A 14,177-nucleotide genomic window follows, 5' to 3' on the forward strand; every position below is an offset into this window, starting at 1 on the left:
TCTTTTACTAAATATAATACTATTATTTTATTGTGACAGATTACAACATCTATATCCTTCACAGTAGCAATGATTTTTGAATTCAGAGATTCATTGCTGTAGAGAGAATAATTTTTTCTAAACTGAACTGTAAATTCACTTTTAATCAAAATTCCATCAAAGTTGTCTTGTTAAAAACTTTATTGAGATTTCGCTTGCATACCATAAAATTCAGCTATTCAGAATGTACTCTTCAATAGTCTTTAGTATTCGCAGAGTTTTATGACCATCCCCAGGACCTAACTTTGGAACATTTTTATCACCCCAGAAGTAAACTTCATAATCATTACTATTTGCTTTCCCATTCCCAAACCTCCACCCTTCCCCCAGCTCTCAAAAATCACTAACCTTCTTTCTATCTCCATAGATTTCCCTATTCTGGACATTTCTTATAAATTTAATCATGTAGTCTTTTGTGACTGGCTTCTTTCATTTAGCGTAATGTTTTCAAGATTCGTCTATGTTGTACCATGTATGAGGATTTGTTACTTTTCATTGCTGAGTAATATTCCATTGTTTGGATATATCACATTGGAAAATTGAGTTATTTTCACTTTTTGTAATGCAGTGAACATTCGTACACAACTTTTTGTGTGGACATAGGCTTTTATTTCTCTTGGATATAGATCTCATAGTAGAATTACTGGACAGTGTGGTCCTTTTCACATTTAACATTTTAATACACTGCCAAACGCTTTTCTCAAGAGGTTGTGCCCTTCCATTTTCTCTGCATCCTCATCAATGCTTGTTATTGTCTGTATTTTCCAAATGCCTAATAATTTGAGCATCTTTTCGTATGCTTATTGGCCATTTGTATATCATCTTTGGAGAAATGTCTATTCATATCCATTACCCATTTTTAACTTGAGTTATTTATCTTTTAATTACTGTGTTTTAAGGGGTTTTACAGTCTACTATGGATACAGGTTCCTTACCAAATTCCTTATATGATTTGCAAAGCTCATTCTGTGAGCTGTCTTTTCACTTTCTTAATGGTATCCTTTGAAACACAAAAGTTTCTAACTTTGATAAGGTCTAATCTATTTTTTCTTTTTGTCACTTGTCCTTATCATATCTTAAGAAAGCTTTGTATAACTCAGTCACAAAGGATTTTTTCCTATTTTATGATTTTTATAATTTCTTCTTTTATATTTAGGTCTTTGGTCTACTTTTGAGTCAATTTTTACATATGGTGTAAGGAAGGAAAAAAGATTGCATTCAAATTTTGGAGAAAAAAAACAACAGTAAGGCACTAACACAGAAATGGAATTGAATGAGACCAGAAACATATTAAAACATATATAGGAATTTAATGTACAACAAAAGTAGTATTTCTAATCAGCGGGAAAAGCATTCTTTATTTAATCCAATATTTTTATAATTTGCCATTTTTCCATATGAAAACATGGAAAGATCTTTTATCTCTCTCCCTACACAGAAACAAAATTCCAGATGGAGTAATTAATCTAAATGTAAAAATAAAATAATAAAAATTATAATGTTATTAATGTTATGGATATATTTTCAGAGTTAGGAAATCCTTAACTAGGATTGGAAACCCCAAAATTAAAAAGCAAAAAAAAAAAAAGCATTTGTCTACATATATAAATGAGAAAATATTTTTTCAATGGTTGCAATAAACATTAAAACAAACCACAGTACAGAAAAGAAATATTTACAGCATGTATTATAGACAACGAGTTAATATCCCTAATATAAAAAAAGAAACAAACATGAATAAGAAATGACTAAACAATAAGGAAGTGAAGAAAGGCTGTGAATAGAAATGTGATAGAAAAAATAAAAATTGCCAACACATATATGAAAAGATGTTCAGCCTAAATATTCAACAAAAAAAAAAAAAAAAAAAAACCATGACAATGCTAGACACCAGATTTTTTTTCCTCAACAAATTTTCAGAACTTAGGAATATAGCTAAAGCATTCAGTGTTAAAACAAAGATGTGAAGAAACAAATCTTACATCTCATTGTTGGAGTATTAGTGTCACAAACTTTCACAAAGAAATTTAGTAGGATTTATTAAAATATATAACTGGAGTTCCCACTGTGGCTCAGCAGATTACAAATCTGACTAGTGTCCATGAGGATTCGGGTTCTATCCCTGGCTTTGTTCAGTGGGTACAGGATCCATCATTGCTGTGAGCCATGATGTAGGTCGCAGACACAGCTCGGATCCCGAATTGCTATGGCTGTGGCATAAGCTGGCAGCCGAGGCTCTGATTCGACCCTTAGCCTGGAAGCTTCCAGATGCTGAAAGTGCGGCCTTAAAAAAAGCAGAATAGAATAGAACCATTTTACCCACAATTTCACATTTAAAAAATCTTATCCAGGGAAAAAAATGGGGTAGAGCAAAAAGGTTTGTCTACAAGGATGATAATTGCAGACCTTTATAATAATAAAAATACTTGGCAGTAGACTTGGTCTTATTTTTCTTCCTGACGAGGCTTGGGAATTAAAAGCACCTAATTAGAAGCATCTCTTTGTTGCCTTCCTAGGCCCTGGCTGAAACACTGGTGTTCACACCAGTGTTTGGTCTCTCTCTTCAGAGCCCACGCCGTGCCCACAGCACAGATCTAGTGTTTCATCTTCTCCCCTTCCCTGTAGAAAAGGAAGCCAATGCCAGTCACCTGATGTGTTTCCCAGCCCCACTGGGGAGGTAAATACGTAAGCCCTGCCCCCCCACTGATAATGAAGATCAGAACTTCTCAGTTATTGATATGAGGGCAACCTGTATTTGAATCAACTGGGAAACCTCCAAGGATGAGGCCTTAGAATTTAATAACCCCTTGAGGTAATTCTTATCTACCCTAACATTTAGCAACTCGATCATGAAGGAAGATCTAGGAAAAATATACCTGAAAATGTCGTGTGATTTTTTTTAATGGGTGGTGGAAGTTCCAAGAACTTTTTCTTTCTTCTCTGTGCTTTGCTGTATTATTTGAATATGGTACAAGTGTATACTGTCTTTTTAGGGAGAAAAAAAAAACTGAAATGAAAGAATTTCTAAAAGAAAATCACCTATAGTCACAACTCGGTTCCATTATACTGTCCTGGTTAAATGTTTGTCTTTTCGACTTTAGAACCTTTTATCTTTTTATCATTCTAGAAAGCATATTGGCATATAGACCATTTGAGTTGGAAAGTGTAATCAAATAAAAATTTAAACATTATTGATTACATGTTTTAGGTTTTCAAACTTGATTCCTCTGATACGGCAGATACTGATTATCGTGTTTTTGAGAAGGAGATGGAGAAAGATACTAAAATTCCAGAAACTCAGAGTAAGTGAATTAATTAATTCAATGAAGGTGATTAATTAACAGAGAAGAAAAGCTAAACCAACATGAGCTTTACTTATATCTTTAATAACACTTTTGGTTAGTGGTATTTTGTCCCTCTACTATTTATTTTTTCCTATGTTTACTTAAAATTTGTATATATTACCACATATTATATTTATATATATATGTAAATATGTCTATCAGTACTAGCACTTACGTTAACCCTTTCAGTTTATAAATGGCCATTAATATCTCACAAGAACCAAACAGATATTAAAGGTAGAAAAACGTATTTGGTTAGAAGCAGCATTGGCTCCCTACAGTAGTGTTGCCTCTGAAATGGGACTTCAGACAGTCTAAACATCCCCAGGCCAGATCATATGACCCAAGCATATTCATTTAAAATGAATCACAAGAGTTCCTTTCATGACTCAGTGGTTAACAAACCTGGCTAGGATCCATGACGATGCGAGTTCGATCCCTGGCTTTGCTCAGCGGGTTAAGGATCTGGCTTTACCCTGAGCTGTGGTGTAGGTCGAAGACAAGGCTGGGATCTGGAGTTGCTGTGGCTCTGGCATAGGCCAGCAGCTACAGCTCTGAATTGACCCCTACCCTGGGAACCTCTGTATGCCGCAGGTAGTAAAGCCCTAAAAATAATAATAATAATAAAAATAAATTGAATCACATATCCATTACATGCCACTTTGCTATGTTCCAGGGGAACATATATATTTGAAAAGATGCCTGTTCCAAAGAGCTGACAGTCTACTGCAGGAGCCCCAACCATTGTTTTCACTACTCTAGGTTTTGGGGGGAGGTGGTTCTTTTTTTTTTTTTTTTTTTTTTGTCTTTTTAGGGCCACACCCACAGCATATGGAGGTTCCCCCGCTAGGGGTCAAATCAGAGCTGTAGCTGCCAGCCTACATCGCAGCCACAGCGAGGCCAGATCTGAGCCACATCTGTGACCTACACCACAGCTAACGGCAACTCCAGATCTTTAACCCACGGAACGAGGCCAGGGATTGAACTCCCCCAGCCTCACGGATACTAGTCGGATTCCTTACCATTGAACCACAGCAGAAACTCCATTCACTACTCCATGTTGAATCTCATATCAACACATCCACCATTTATGTTCTGACTTTGCAAGAGGCTTCTGCTGTTGTTTCTACTTTTTTAGGATTCCTGAATTTTCGTGTGTCACTTTTAGTATTCAGCGTGGGGGAGGGTACAGGGCTTGGGGGGCATAATGTTTCTTTTCTGAGGTTTAGAGACAATCTGCAAGGCAGGCAGTTCAGCCCATCTTAGCAGTGATGGCTCTCTGGGTCCTGGCACGACTCTCCTTTCCTTCTGGGCTACTTTTTTTCATGTGCTTATCTATTTTCTGTCTCCATAGCGACCCAGTCATACCTCCCGTATCCTGACCAATACATTTTCTGAACTGTGGAGCGATAGGGTGGGTGTGGAGTGTGGAGAGAGAAGTGAGTTGCCAGTGTGAAATACTCTGTCCACTTGATTCTTTCTTCAAAGGGCATCTGTTTCCCTTTCCTATCTCCTGGAGGCAGCATATCTAAAAAAATGTTCCTGGGTTGAAGGAAACATTAACCATATTGTTATGGAAACAAGAATTCATGGATCTTTGTCTTATCCACACTTGAAGGGTTCATTATGCAATTCAGTGATCTAAGACTATCAAAACAATGTTGAAAGCATTGTTAAGTATATGGTGTGAATATTCATATTTGATAGATGTAAGAGACCACATATAAGCACATTCACTCTAGTGTTTTCTAAGGTATTATATTTCATCTTAATATTTCTTTTGTTTGTTTGTTTTTTGTTTTTTTGTCTTTTGAGGGCCACACCCATGGCATATGGAGGTTCCCAGGCTAGGGGTCTAATCGGAGCTGTAGCTGCTGGCCTACACCAGAGCCAGAGCAATGCCAGATCCGAGCTGCGTCTTTTGACCTACACCACAGCTCACAGCAACGCTGGGTCCTAAACCACTGAGCAAGGCCAGGGGTCAAACCCGCCACTTCATGGTTCCTAGTTGGATTCGTTTCCACTGTGCCAAGACGGGCTGGAACTCCTTCATTCGTATTTTCTAAGTAAAATAGAAACTTTGCAAGATTGTAATGAGAGACGACTGAGATTATTCTTAATTCCATGAAACTGTTTTTCTCTACAGACTTTGACTGGCAGTGGATTATCTTAGATGGTCCAGTGGATACCTTTTGGGTAGAAAATCTAAATTCTATGCTAGATGACACTAGAACGTTGTGCCTAGCAAACAGTGAGAGAATAGCTTTGACTGATAAAATACGAGTGATTTTTGAAGTGGACAGTCTCCCCCAGGCTAGTCCTGCTATTGTCAGCCGATGCGCCATGGTCTACATGGTAAGTTTTCTAAAACAAGTTTCTTAACAAAGGAAACATATTATTAGCTACAGCTTCTTTATATTTATTTTGGTACCTCTGGATTCAGCAGGGTGAGCCCAGTCGTGAAGAAGTTTTGTGTCCCCTAAAGCCTCCTAACCCAGAAGTGAATATGAATGTAATTACTGCGTTATTAATTCTCAGTAATTGGAATGTCGGTATTTTCCACAGTCATGAGTAGGCAGTGTTTTCAACAGACAGGTTAAGTTACTGATAGGAATTATTTTTCCAATAGAGGCAAGATTGGCCTGAGGCCTTTTAATACCCAATGCATGATTCTTAGGACTCATTATTAGCCATGATTAGCCCTATGTTCTAATCTCCTTAACTCAGTGTAGCCACTAAGCTAATTATACGGTTAATTTTCTGGGTAAAGCAGCTCCCCTCACCACATACACGTGGCCTCAAGACAGCTCCCTACACATTATCCTCCAGCTGCTTCCTGTCCTCATGTAAGGTCATGGCTAAAAATCCCCAGTCATTTCAAAGAAGGGCAATTCTTTAAGCTGTTTTTGGTCATTTGCCTTTTAATGAAGGGTGAGTCTAAACCGTATTTGGCAGGGGATGGTGGTGAGGTAAAGAGATAGTAAGAAAGTAGGTGGACACCGAAATTTTATTTATTTGCCTAAAGTTGTCTTGTCCTTTTTATTGTCAGGATCCTGTTGACCTGGGATGGGAGCCTTATGTTAAGTCATGGCTTTGGAAAACTTCTAAAATTATGCATAAATCAGGGGTGGATTGTCTTGAATTCATGATTAAAAATAGTGTCACAGATGGACTACAGTTTATAAAAAAGCATCAGAAATTTCAGCCATTTCCTGTGCAGGACATAACAGTCGTTACAACCCTCTGCAGAATTCTTGATGCGTTCTTTGAATTCATGAGTCAAAACGGAGTGCTTGAACAATGTGAGTTTTTCCTCCTAAGTCATATTCTATCTTGGCTGGTCAATGTCAATTATTTATCACCTTCTACTAGATTTTATAAAAGAAACAAAGGAAAGCCAGGAATGTTCAGTCTGTTTGAACCCACAGCAGACATACACATGGAACAAACTAAAAATTATTTAGAGAAGAGCATAGCAGTAAATTAATTTCATACATAAATGGTGAATTCTCGTAAGAAAATTAGAATAAGGCATCCTTAGAGGACTTTATTAGGGAAAAATAATTTGTACTGTGTTTTAAAGAGTCTTAGAGATAGAAATAGTGGGGGGAAATCTGTCCAAAATTCTAGGTGTGAGCTGTAATCACACAAAAACATAAAAACAGAAAGTAGTAAAACATATGTAAAAAGAAATCAAAAATTCAGATTACGGCTAAAGGCAAAATGTCTATGTTCAAACACTGGTTCTGGCTGGTTCCTGAGATGGCACGTTAGCACAGAATCCCAAACTAACAGGAATTGTGAGCAATCCTTGAAGTGACGTGATGGCTAAGGTCCCTGGTGAGGGAACACAGCAACCCTGAGCAGAAGAGAGCTGAATGCCCTGAATTGGGGTGAAGCAGGGGCGAATATTAACGTTTGCCCTTCCCTCTTCTCCTCATGGCTCTGAGGGGGCCATTGTCCTTCCCTTTGCCACTTTGCACCCCACAGCACAGCCAGAAGCAGCATAGGCAGGGGAGCAGAGAGTTTTTAAGTTAGTTCATAGAATGCAGTGTCTCTGTGGGCAAAAAATATGGGCAACCAAGTTCATCAACTTACATTATGAAAAGTCAAGGATGCATGACCAGAAGGTTAAGGGTAGCTGCCTCAGTAAAAAGTCATGATCCCCTGCCCATTTCCAGAACTGAGACAGTTTTCAGACACAGAACTTCCTGAATAAAGAAGAAGCTGGGACCACCTGCAAAATGTTGTTAGACTGGACAACAAAATAGCCAGAATCACTTTTCAACAAGAAAAATGCAAAAATAGATCTATGTAGTTCCCATTGTGGCCCAGTGGAGATGAATCCAACTAGTAACCATGAGGTTGCAGGTTTGATCCCTGGCCTCTCTCAGTGGGTTCAGGATCCCTCGTTGCCATGAGCTATGGGATAGGTCACAGATGCAATTCAAATCTTGCATTGCTATGGCTGTGGTGTAGGCCAGCAGCTACAGCTCCGATTCGACCCCTAGCCTGGGAACCTCCATATGCTGTGGGTGTGGCCCTAAAAAGACACACACAAAAAAAAAATCTATGACATTAAAATTCCCTGGTTGGGCGTTCCCATTGTGGCTCAGCAGTAATGAATCCAATTAGTATCCATGAGGACACAGGTTTGATCCCGGGCCCCACTCAGTGGGTTAAGGATCTAGCAGTGCTGTGAACTGTGGTGTAGCTCTCAGATGCAGGTTGGATCCTGCCTTGCTGTGGCTGTGGTGTAGGCCAGCAGCTGCAGTTCCAATTCAATCCCTCACCTGGGAACTTCCATATGCCTCAAGTATGGCCCTAAAAAGCAAAAATAATTTTAAAAATTTTTAAAAATTCACTGGTTGGATAACACACTGTATTTTCTAGAAGCTGCAATTCTGATAGAACATTGGAATGGCCTGCTTAGGATGCAGGTGAAATATCAACTTTATAAGAATGGGATACCATCCTCTAGGATACTGATTATACATTGAATCAGAGAGGTCAAATGGTATCGTATCACCAATGGGAAGAATAAATGGATACAGGAATCAAGGATCAGAACAGGAATGACCTGATTTGTAGCCATTCCCAATGACCCACTGGAGGATTTGTGTTCCTGTCACTGGGCTCTTCAGGTTCAAGGTCCTGGTCAGAGTAGGCAAGCTTTTGCCAGATGACACAGCTAGTGTCCCAGTGAACTTGGAACTATGGTTTCTTGGACACTAAAGTCTCCTTGTACCCAAATATTAGCAGTCGGAAAGAGGATCACCATTTTGACAGAAATAACTGACCTTAATCAGTGGTAGAGAGGCTTGTTGCACAAGGAGGGTATGGAGGACCACGTGTGGAATCTAGTGATCCACTTGAGCATCTCCTAAGGATGTCCTCTTCCCCCTGGGATAGTAAATGCACAAGTGCAGCAACACTGGCCTGGTAAGAGCTTGTTGGCAACAAGCCCAGATCGCTCATGGGTAAAAGTCTTAGACCACGCTGCTTCTTTCTTTCAAATCAGTCTACATTTCATTTCTTTTACTTGTCTCACTGTACTGGGTAAGACCTCCAATAGTAAGTTCAATTGATGTGTTGAGAGCAGACATCCCTTTTTTTAGCATTCATTTTTTTGCCATTTAAATATGATTTTACCTATAGGAGTTTTTTAATAGATGCTCTTTACCAAGTTGAAGTTTTCTACAATTCCTACTTTGCCAAGAGTTCTTATCATGTAACGTGGTCTTTATTCATAGAGGACTATGTAGTGAATCTAATGACAAAAAAGCTAATGGAACTGATAAGTAAATTTAACAGTTATGTAGGAGATAAAGTCAATACATAAATATCAATTATGTTCTGTATAGTAGCAATGGGCAATTGGAAGCAACCTTCAATAGTTATAATAGCATTGAGTTAAATTACTTGAGATAAATTTAAGAGGCTTGTATATTATACATTTCAGAGAAATTAAAGACTTAATAAATGGAGTAATGTACCATGTTCATGGATCTGAAGACTCAATATTATTAATTCTCCAACTTACATACTAATGAAGTTAGAAAATAAAGATAAAATCGCAAATAGTAAATGAGTTATCATAATATTGCTGGTCAAAGAACCTCCAGTGTCAAACTTAATATAGAATTTTAAGAGAACAATTGCTTTTTTCTATAACACTAAACAGGTGTAGGTTTTTAAAATAAATATTTAGAATTTATAGTCCTCAGAAAGTTTAAAACAAAAATTTCCAACTTGTAGGAAATCACTTTGCCCATCTAAGCAAATGGACTTATCTGAAAAGTCAAAGTTTTGTGGTAACAAAAAACAGAACAAGAATATAACAACTTTTATAGCAGTCTGTACATATTATTAATCTCTTCTTTAGCTAACAAGATATTATGGTTGGCTGAGTGCTTTGTCTTCTAAAGGCACCTATGTGGACAGTTTTTGCTATTTTTAAAGAAGATTTCTCATAAAACTATTAATTTAGCCTTCTGTCATTGAATTTTATGTGCATTTTCTAGCCAAGGCTGAATAAAAAATTATGAGCTAATAATTTTTCCCCCAATGCAAATTCCCAGCCATAATGAAGTTTTACATTCTGATGGGAGAGATAGATAATAAAGACAAAAAATTGCCAAAATAGAATGAAGAAAAAAGGTATGCTGATTTGTGCTTCACATAAATAATACCTGATTCAGACAATAGCAGGTACATGCTCTGCTCATCTCTTCTAAGAAAAATAACTCCTACTTTTCATGGAATAAGATAGTTGGTCTGATAAGATCACTCTAATGTGAATGTGAAACAAAGCTGTTCTCCTATGACAATTCACAAAATAAAAAAAGGTTAAAACTCACTAATTAGCCAGGTAAATTTAGGTCTGTTGTTAATTGTGGAAAAATTCTCTTTTCTTTTTAAGATGAAGATTTGAAGGACATTTCAACTGAGGAGACAACTTCACGATCAAAAATTTCTTTCAAGTTCAGGGAAGTAGAAAAGAGGTCAGTTATATTCACTCAACAAACATGTTTTATTCCCTACTAAGTGCCAAACAAATACACTCAGGATTACCTGCCAGTAAACCAATAATCTTGAGACTTCATAATGTCAAAATCCACTTAAATTTTATTTTATTCCAGTTTAGATGGAATCTTCATATATCTAAGAAAAGACCACCAGATTTTGATGATAATTTATGTGAATAATGTGAATACATTTGTCCAGACTCTGCACGTATTTGAGAAAGGAATAAAATTGATAGGCATTTAATTCATGAATTTGCCCTTTTTATGAGCTGAGAAATGTTAAACCAGTTACTAAATACTTCTGATCTTTCGTTTTCTCATTTACAAAACTGTAACAACAATGTGATGTGCTAAATATCTAGAAGAGTGCCTGGTGCAGAGTAAGTGCTCGGTAAATTACAGCTGTAGAAATTAGTAGCTCTACAATTCTCCTTCCATTTTGTAGGACAGGGGGTCCCTGTCGAGGCCTTCCTACATCTCATTGTGTGCATCCCTGAGACATTTGTGGCATGTTTGCTTTTAAATAACACAACATGGTAAAAATGGCTTTTACTCTGTCAACTCTGCCTTCAGATCATTCACTCATCTACATCTTCATCAGGAGCATCCTAAACCAGACGTTTATTATTTCTTGCCTGCGCTGTTGCAATACCCTCCTAAGTGGTTTCCTCAATTCTTCTAGTCCATTCCTAACATGACAACCATATTTATTTTAAATTTTTATTGACTATCAAGTAGTCATAAAAGTGTTTATAAAAAATTGGAGAGGTAAGTAACAACACACAAACATCCCTGTACACACTGCTCAGTTAAGGAAAAAAACATACTGACTTATCTCTGAAGTCCCCCACAGTACCTGTCTAGATCGTGTTGCATCCCGTAAGCTGAGATAACAACTATCCTGGATTTTGTGTTTCTTAAGATATTCCCAGGCAATATATTTTTCAACTTTGCATGTTTTTAAACTTTAATGGAATCACTATTTTCTTCCGTGACTTGCTTTTCCTTCAACGTTATGTCCCTATAATTAACCCATTGTAAATGTAGGGGGGGGTCTTCATTTTCACTGCATATTTCACTGTAAAAATATGTCAGTTTATTTATCCATTCGAAACATATAGGTTGGTTTCAGTTTTTCATTTTTACAGATATTACTATGATTAATATTTTCGTATGTGTCTCCTGATATTTACACACAAGAGTTTGATTTTTTTAATGGTTCCTTTTTTATAGCCATTTAATAACTTCCCCTTACAGTCAGAGTGGAAGGACAAAAACTTGTCACAGCTTAAAAACCTCTGCCTACCTCTCCAGACTCATCTTGTAATCTTTTCCATTAACTATGTGTGCTTCAGTAAAAATGGACTTTTTTTCAGGTCTTTAGCCATGACGCTTTCACCTCACACTCTTGGCATATGTGTGCCTTCTGCTCAAAATACACTTCCTCCTATATTTTGCCAAATTTCACTCATTGTTCAGGTCTCAGTTTACCTGTTGCTTCTTCAGAGAAGCCTTCCCTGACTCCCAAAATCTAAATCAGTTATCTCTACACCCATTCTTCAATGGTAGGCTTGACTCTTTAGTCTTTTCCACATAGCCCATTTTGGTATTCATTTTCTTGTCCCAGAAATAAATGATCATCTTTTTTTTGTTCAGAATAACTGATCTATAGTAGGAATTTAAAAAAAAAATAGTTGCTGAATGAACTATTTACATGTGACTAGAAATTTCAGATAGAATTGTACACATGTAGGAGTTCCTGCTGTGGCTCAGCGAGTTAAGAATCTGACTAGTATCCGTGAGGATGAGGGTTCTTTCCCTGGCCTCACTCGGTGGGTTAGGGATCTGGCATTGCCACAAGCTGCCATACAGGTCGCAGATGTGACTGGGATCCGCTGTTGCCGTGGCTACAGCATAGGCTGGCAGCTGCAGCTTCAGTTAGACTCTTAGCCTGGGAACTTTCATATGCTGTAGGTGCAGCCCTAAAACAAAAGGGACAAAAAATAATTATACACATGCATTACATATTAATAATTGCCTAAACAGAAATTGATAGAACATTGTAAATCAATACTAGTAGAAAAATTTAGATCTTAAAAAATATATTAGTAATTGCCAATAAAGTTCAGTTCAGTAATGTATCTTTAGGGTTATCATAATTCACAAGTCATTTTATGATAACACTAAATCCTAACCTAGGCAAAATGTCGTGAAATCAGCCCCATCACCATCAGCAACACTGTAGAGTTTCAGGGTCCCACAGACCAGGCTAACCTGGGTTGACCCAGACTGGAGAAGACTCTCCCCAGATTCGCACTGCCTGGTTTTAGCCAGTATGAGCTGAGTCATCCTGTAGGACATGGCTGAGAGGACTAAAGAATGACTACTCACTGTGTCTTTCTACTTTAAATGGAGAATTCTCATATCCTATCCCAAAGACAGATAAACTCTTAATAATAAATTTACCTAAAATAAAAACGAATCACATTTACTAAATAAATGAAATAAATGTTGGCTAAAAATCTTTCACTCTATGGTACTTTAAAAATAAAAATAGTAGCAGTGTATAATTGGTATAACTTATCAAAGGAAAATTATATATTCTAAAATTTTTATGTCAACACTTAGCTATATTATGATTTTTAATAATGAATTTTCGATGTGATATTGACATAAATCACTGAACTGCTTCCTAAAATTTTTAATCTTCACTCTTTCACATCCATCCACCCTAGGGATGAAAATCCATGGCATCCAGAGAAAAATCCTCTTAAATTTAAAAAAATGATTCAAAAGCTTTATGTGTTTGCATTCACTTGGGCATTTGGAGGAGCTTTAAAACGTGAAGATGAACATGAAGATGACGTAGTACTGTGTTCGCGTTCTGAACCTGATTCTCCTGCAAGAGTAACCTATGACTTTGACACCCTTGTTCATGAATTATTTGAAGGCAATTCGCAAATAGGTAAGTTCTAAAGGGGAAAAAAAAAAAGTCATGCGTACTTTAAAATATTGATTTGAAACTCTTATAATTGGCCTTATATCAATTGGGCTCATCTTTGAAAAATGTGAAGATTAAAGGTAAAAGAGCGTTAAATAAGTGTGTTTCCCCACCTTCACTCCAGTGGAAAGAAGCTAAAGAAAATTAGATTTTCCGTATAACCAGACGTGTGTTATATGTATCATTTTATGTAGAGCTCATTCTGTATTATACATATCATGATGTAGGAGGGACTTCTTTTTTTTTTTTTTTTTAAGACTTTTTTTATTTATTTATTTATTTAGTCTTTTTGCCTTTTCTTGGGCCACTCCCTTGGCATGTGGAGGTTCCCAGGCTAGGGGTCTAATCGGAGCTGTACCCACCGGCCTGCACCACAGCCACAGCAACACGGGATCCTTAACCCACTGAGCAAGGCCAGGGATCGAACCCGCAACCTCATGGTTCCTAGTCGGATTCGTTAAGCACTGCGCCATGACGGGAACTCCAGGAACTTCTATAGAATAAAAATAATGTAGTCTTACATTTCTTTTTTGAACAAATGATATTTTCTAAATTACTTTATAAAGCTTTCGATTTTATAACATTTGTGTTTTTAATTAGTTTTTTAATTGAAGTACAGTTGATTTAAGATATTGTGTTGGTTTCAGGTGTACAGCATAGTGATTCAGTATTCTTGTAGATTATAATCCGTTATAGATTAATACAAGATAATGGATATTTTTCTCTGTGCTATACAGCATGTCCTTGTTGTTTATATATATATAT

The 14,177-nt window shown here is 37.0% G+C and overlaps 1 protein-coding gene across 1 annotated transcript in view; it reads left to right on the forward strand.

Moving 5' to 3' along the window:
* The window catches only part of DNAH14 (dynein axonemal heavy chain 14), a 343,434-nt gene that overhangs the window by 199,000 nt on the left and 130,257 nt on the right, over positions 1-14,177 (forward strand). Inside the window, exons 38-42 of the mRNA XM_084979196.1 lie at positions 3,248-3,341; positions 5,530-5,738; positions 6,433-6,685; positions 10,306-10,387; positions 13,147-13,376. Coding sequence (XP_084835322.1) covers positions 3,248-3,341; positions 5,530-5,738; positions 6,433-6,685; positions 10,306-10,387; positions 13,147-13,376 — 868 coding nt within the window. The remainder of the gene's footprint in view (positions 1-3,247; positions 3,342-5,529; positions 5,739-6,432; positions 6,686-10,305; positions 10,388-13,146; positions 13,377-14,177) is intronic.

Source organism: Sus scrofa, chromosome 10 (assembly GCF_054392235.1).
Source record: "Sus scrofa isolate SSC_HxYL_T2T_F1_AM1 chromosome 10, Sscrofa_HxYL_maternal_Yorkshire_Landrace_v2.0, whole genome shotgun sequence".
NCBI lineage: Eukaryota > Metazoa > Chordata > Mammalia > Artiodactyla > Suidae > Sus > Sus scrofa.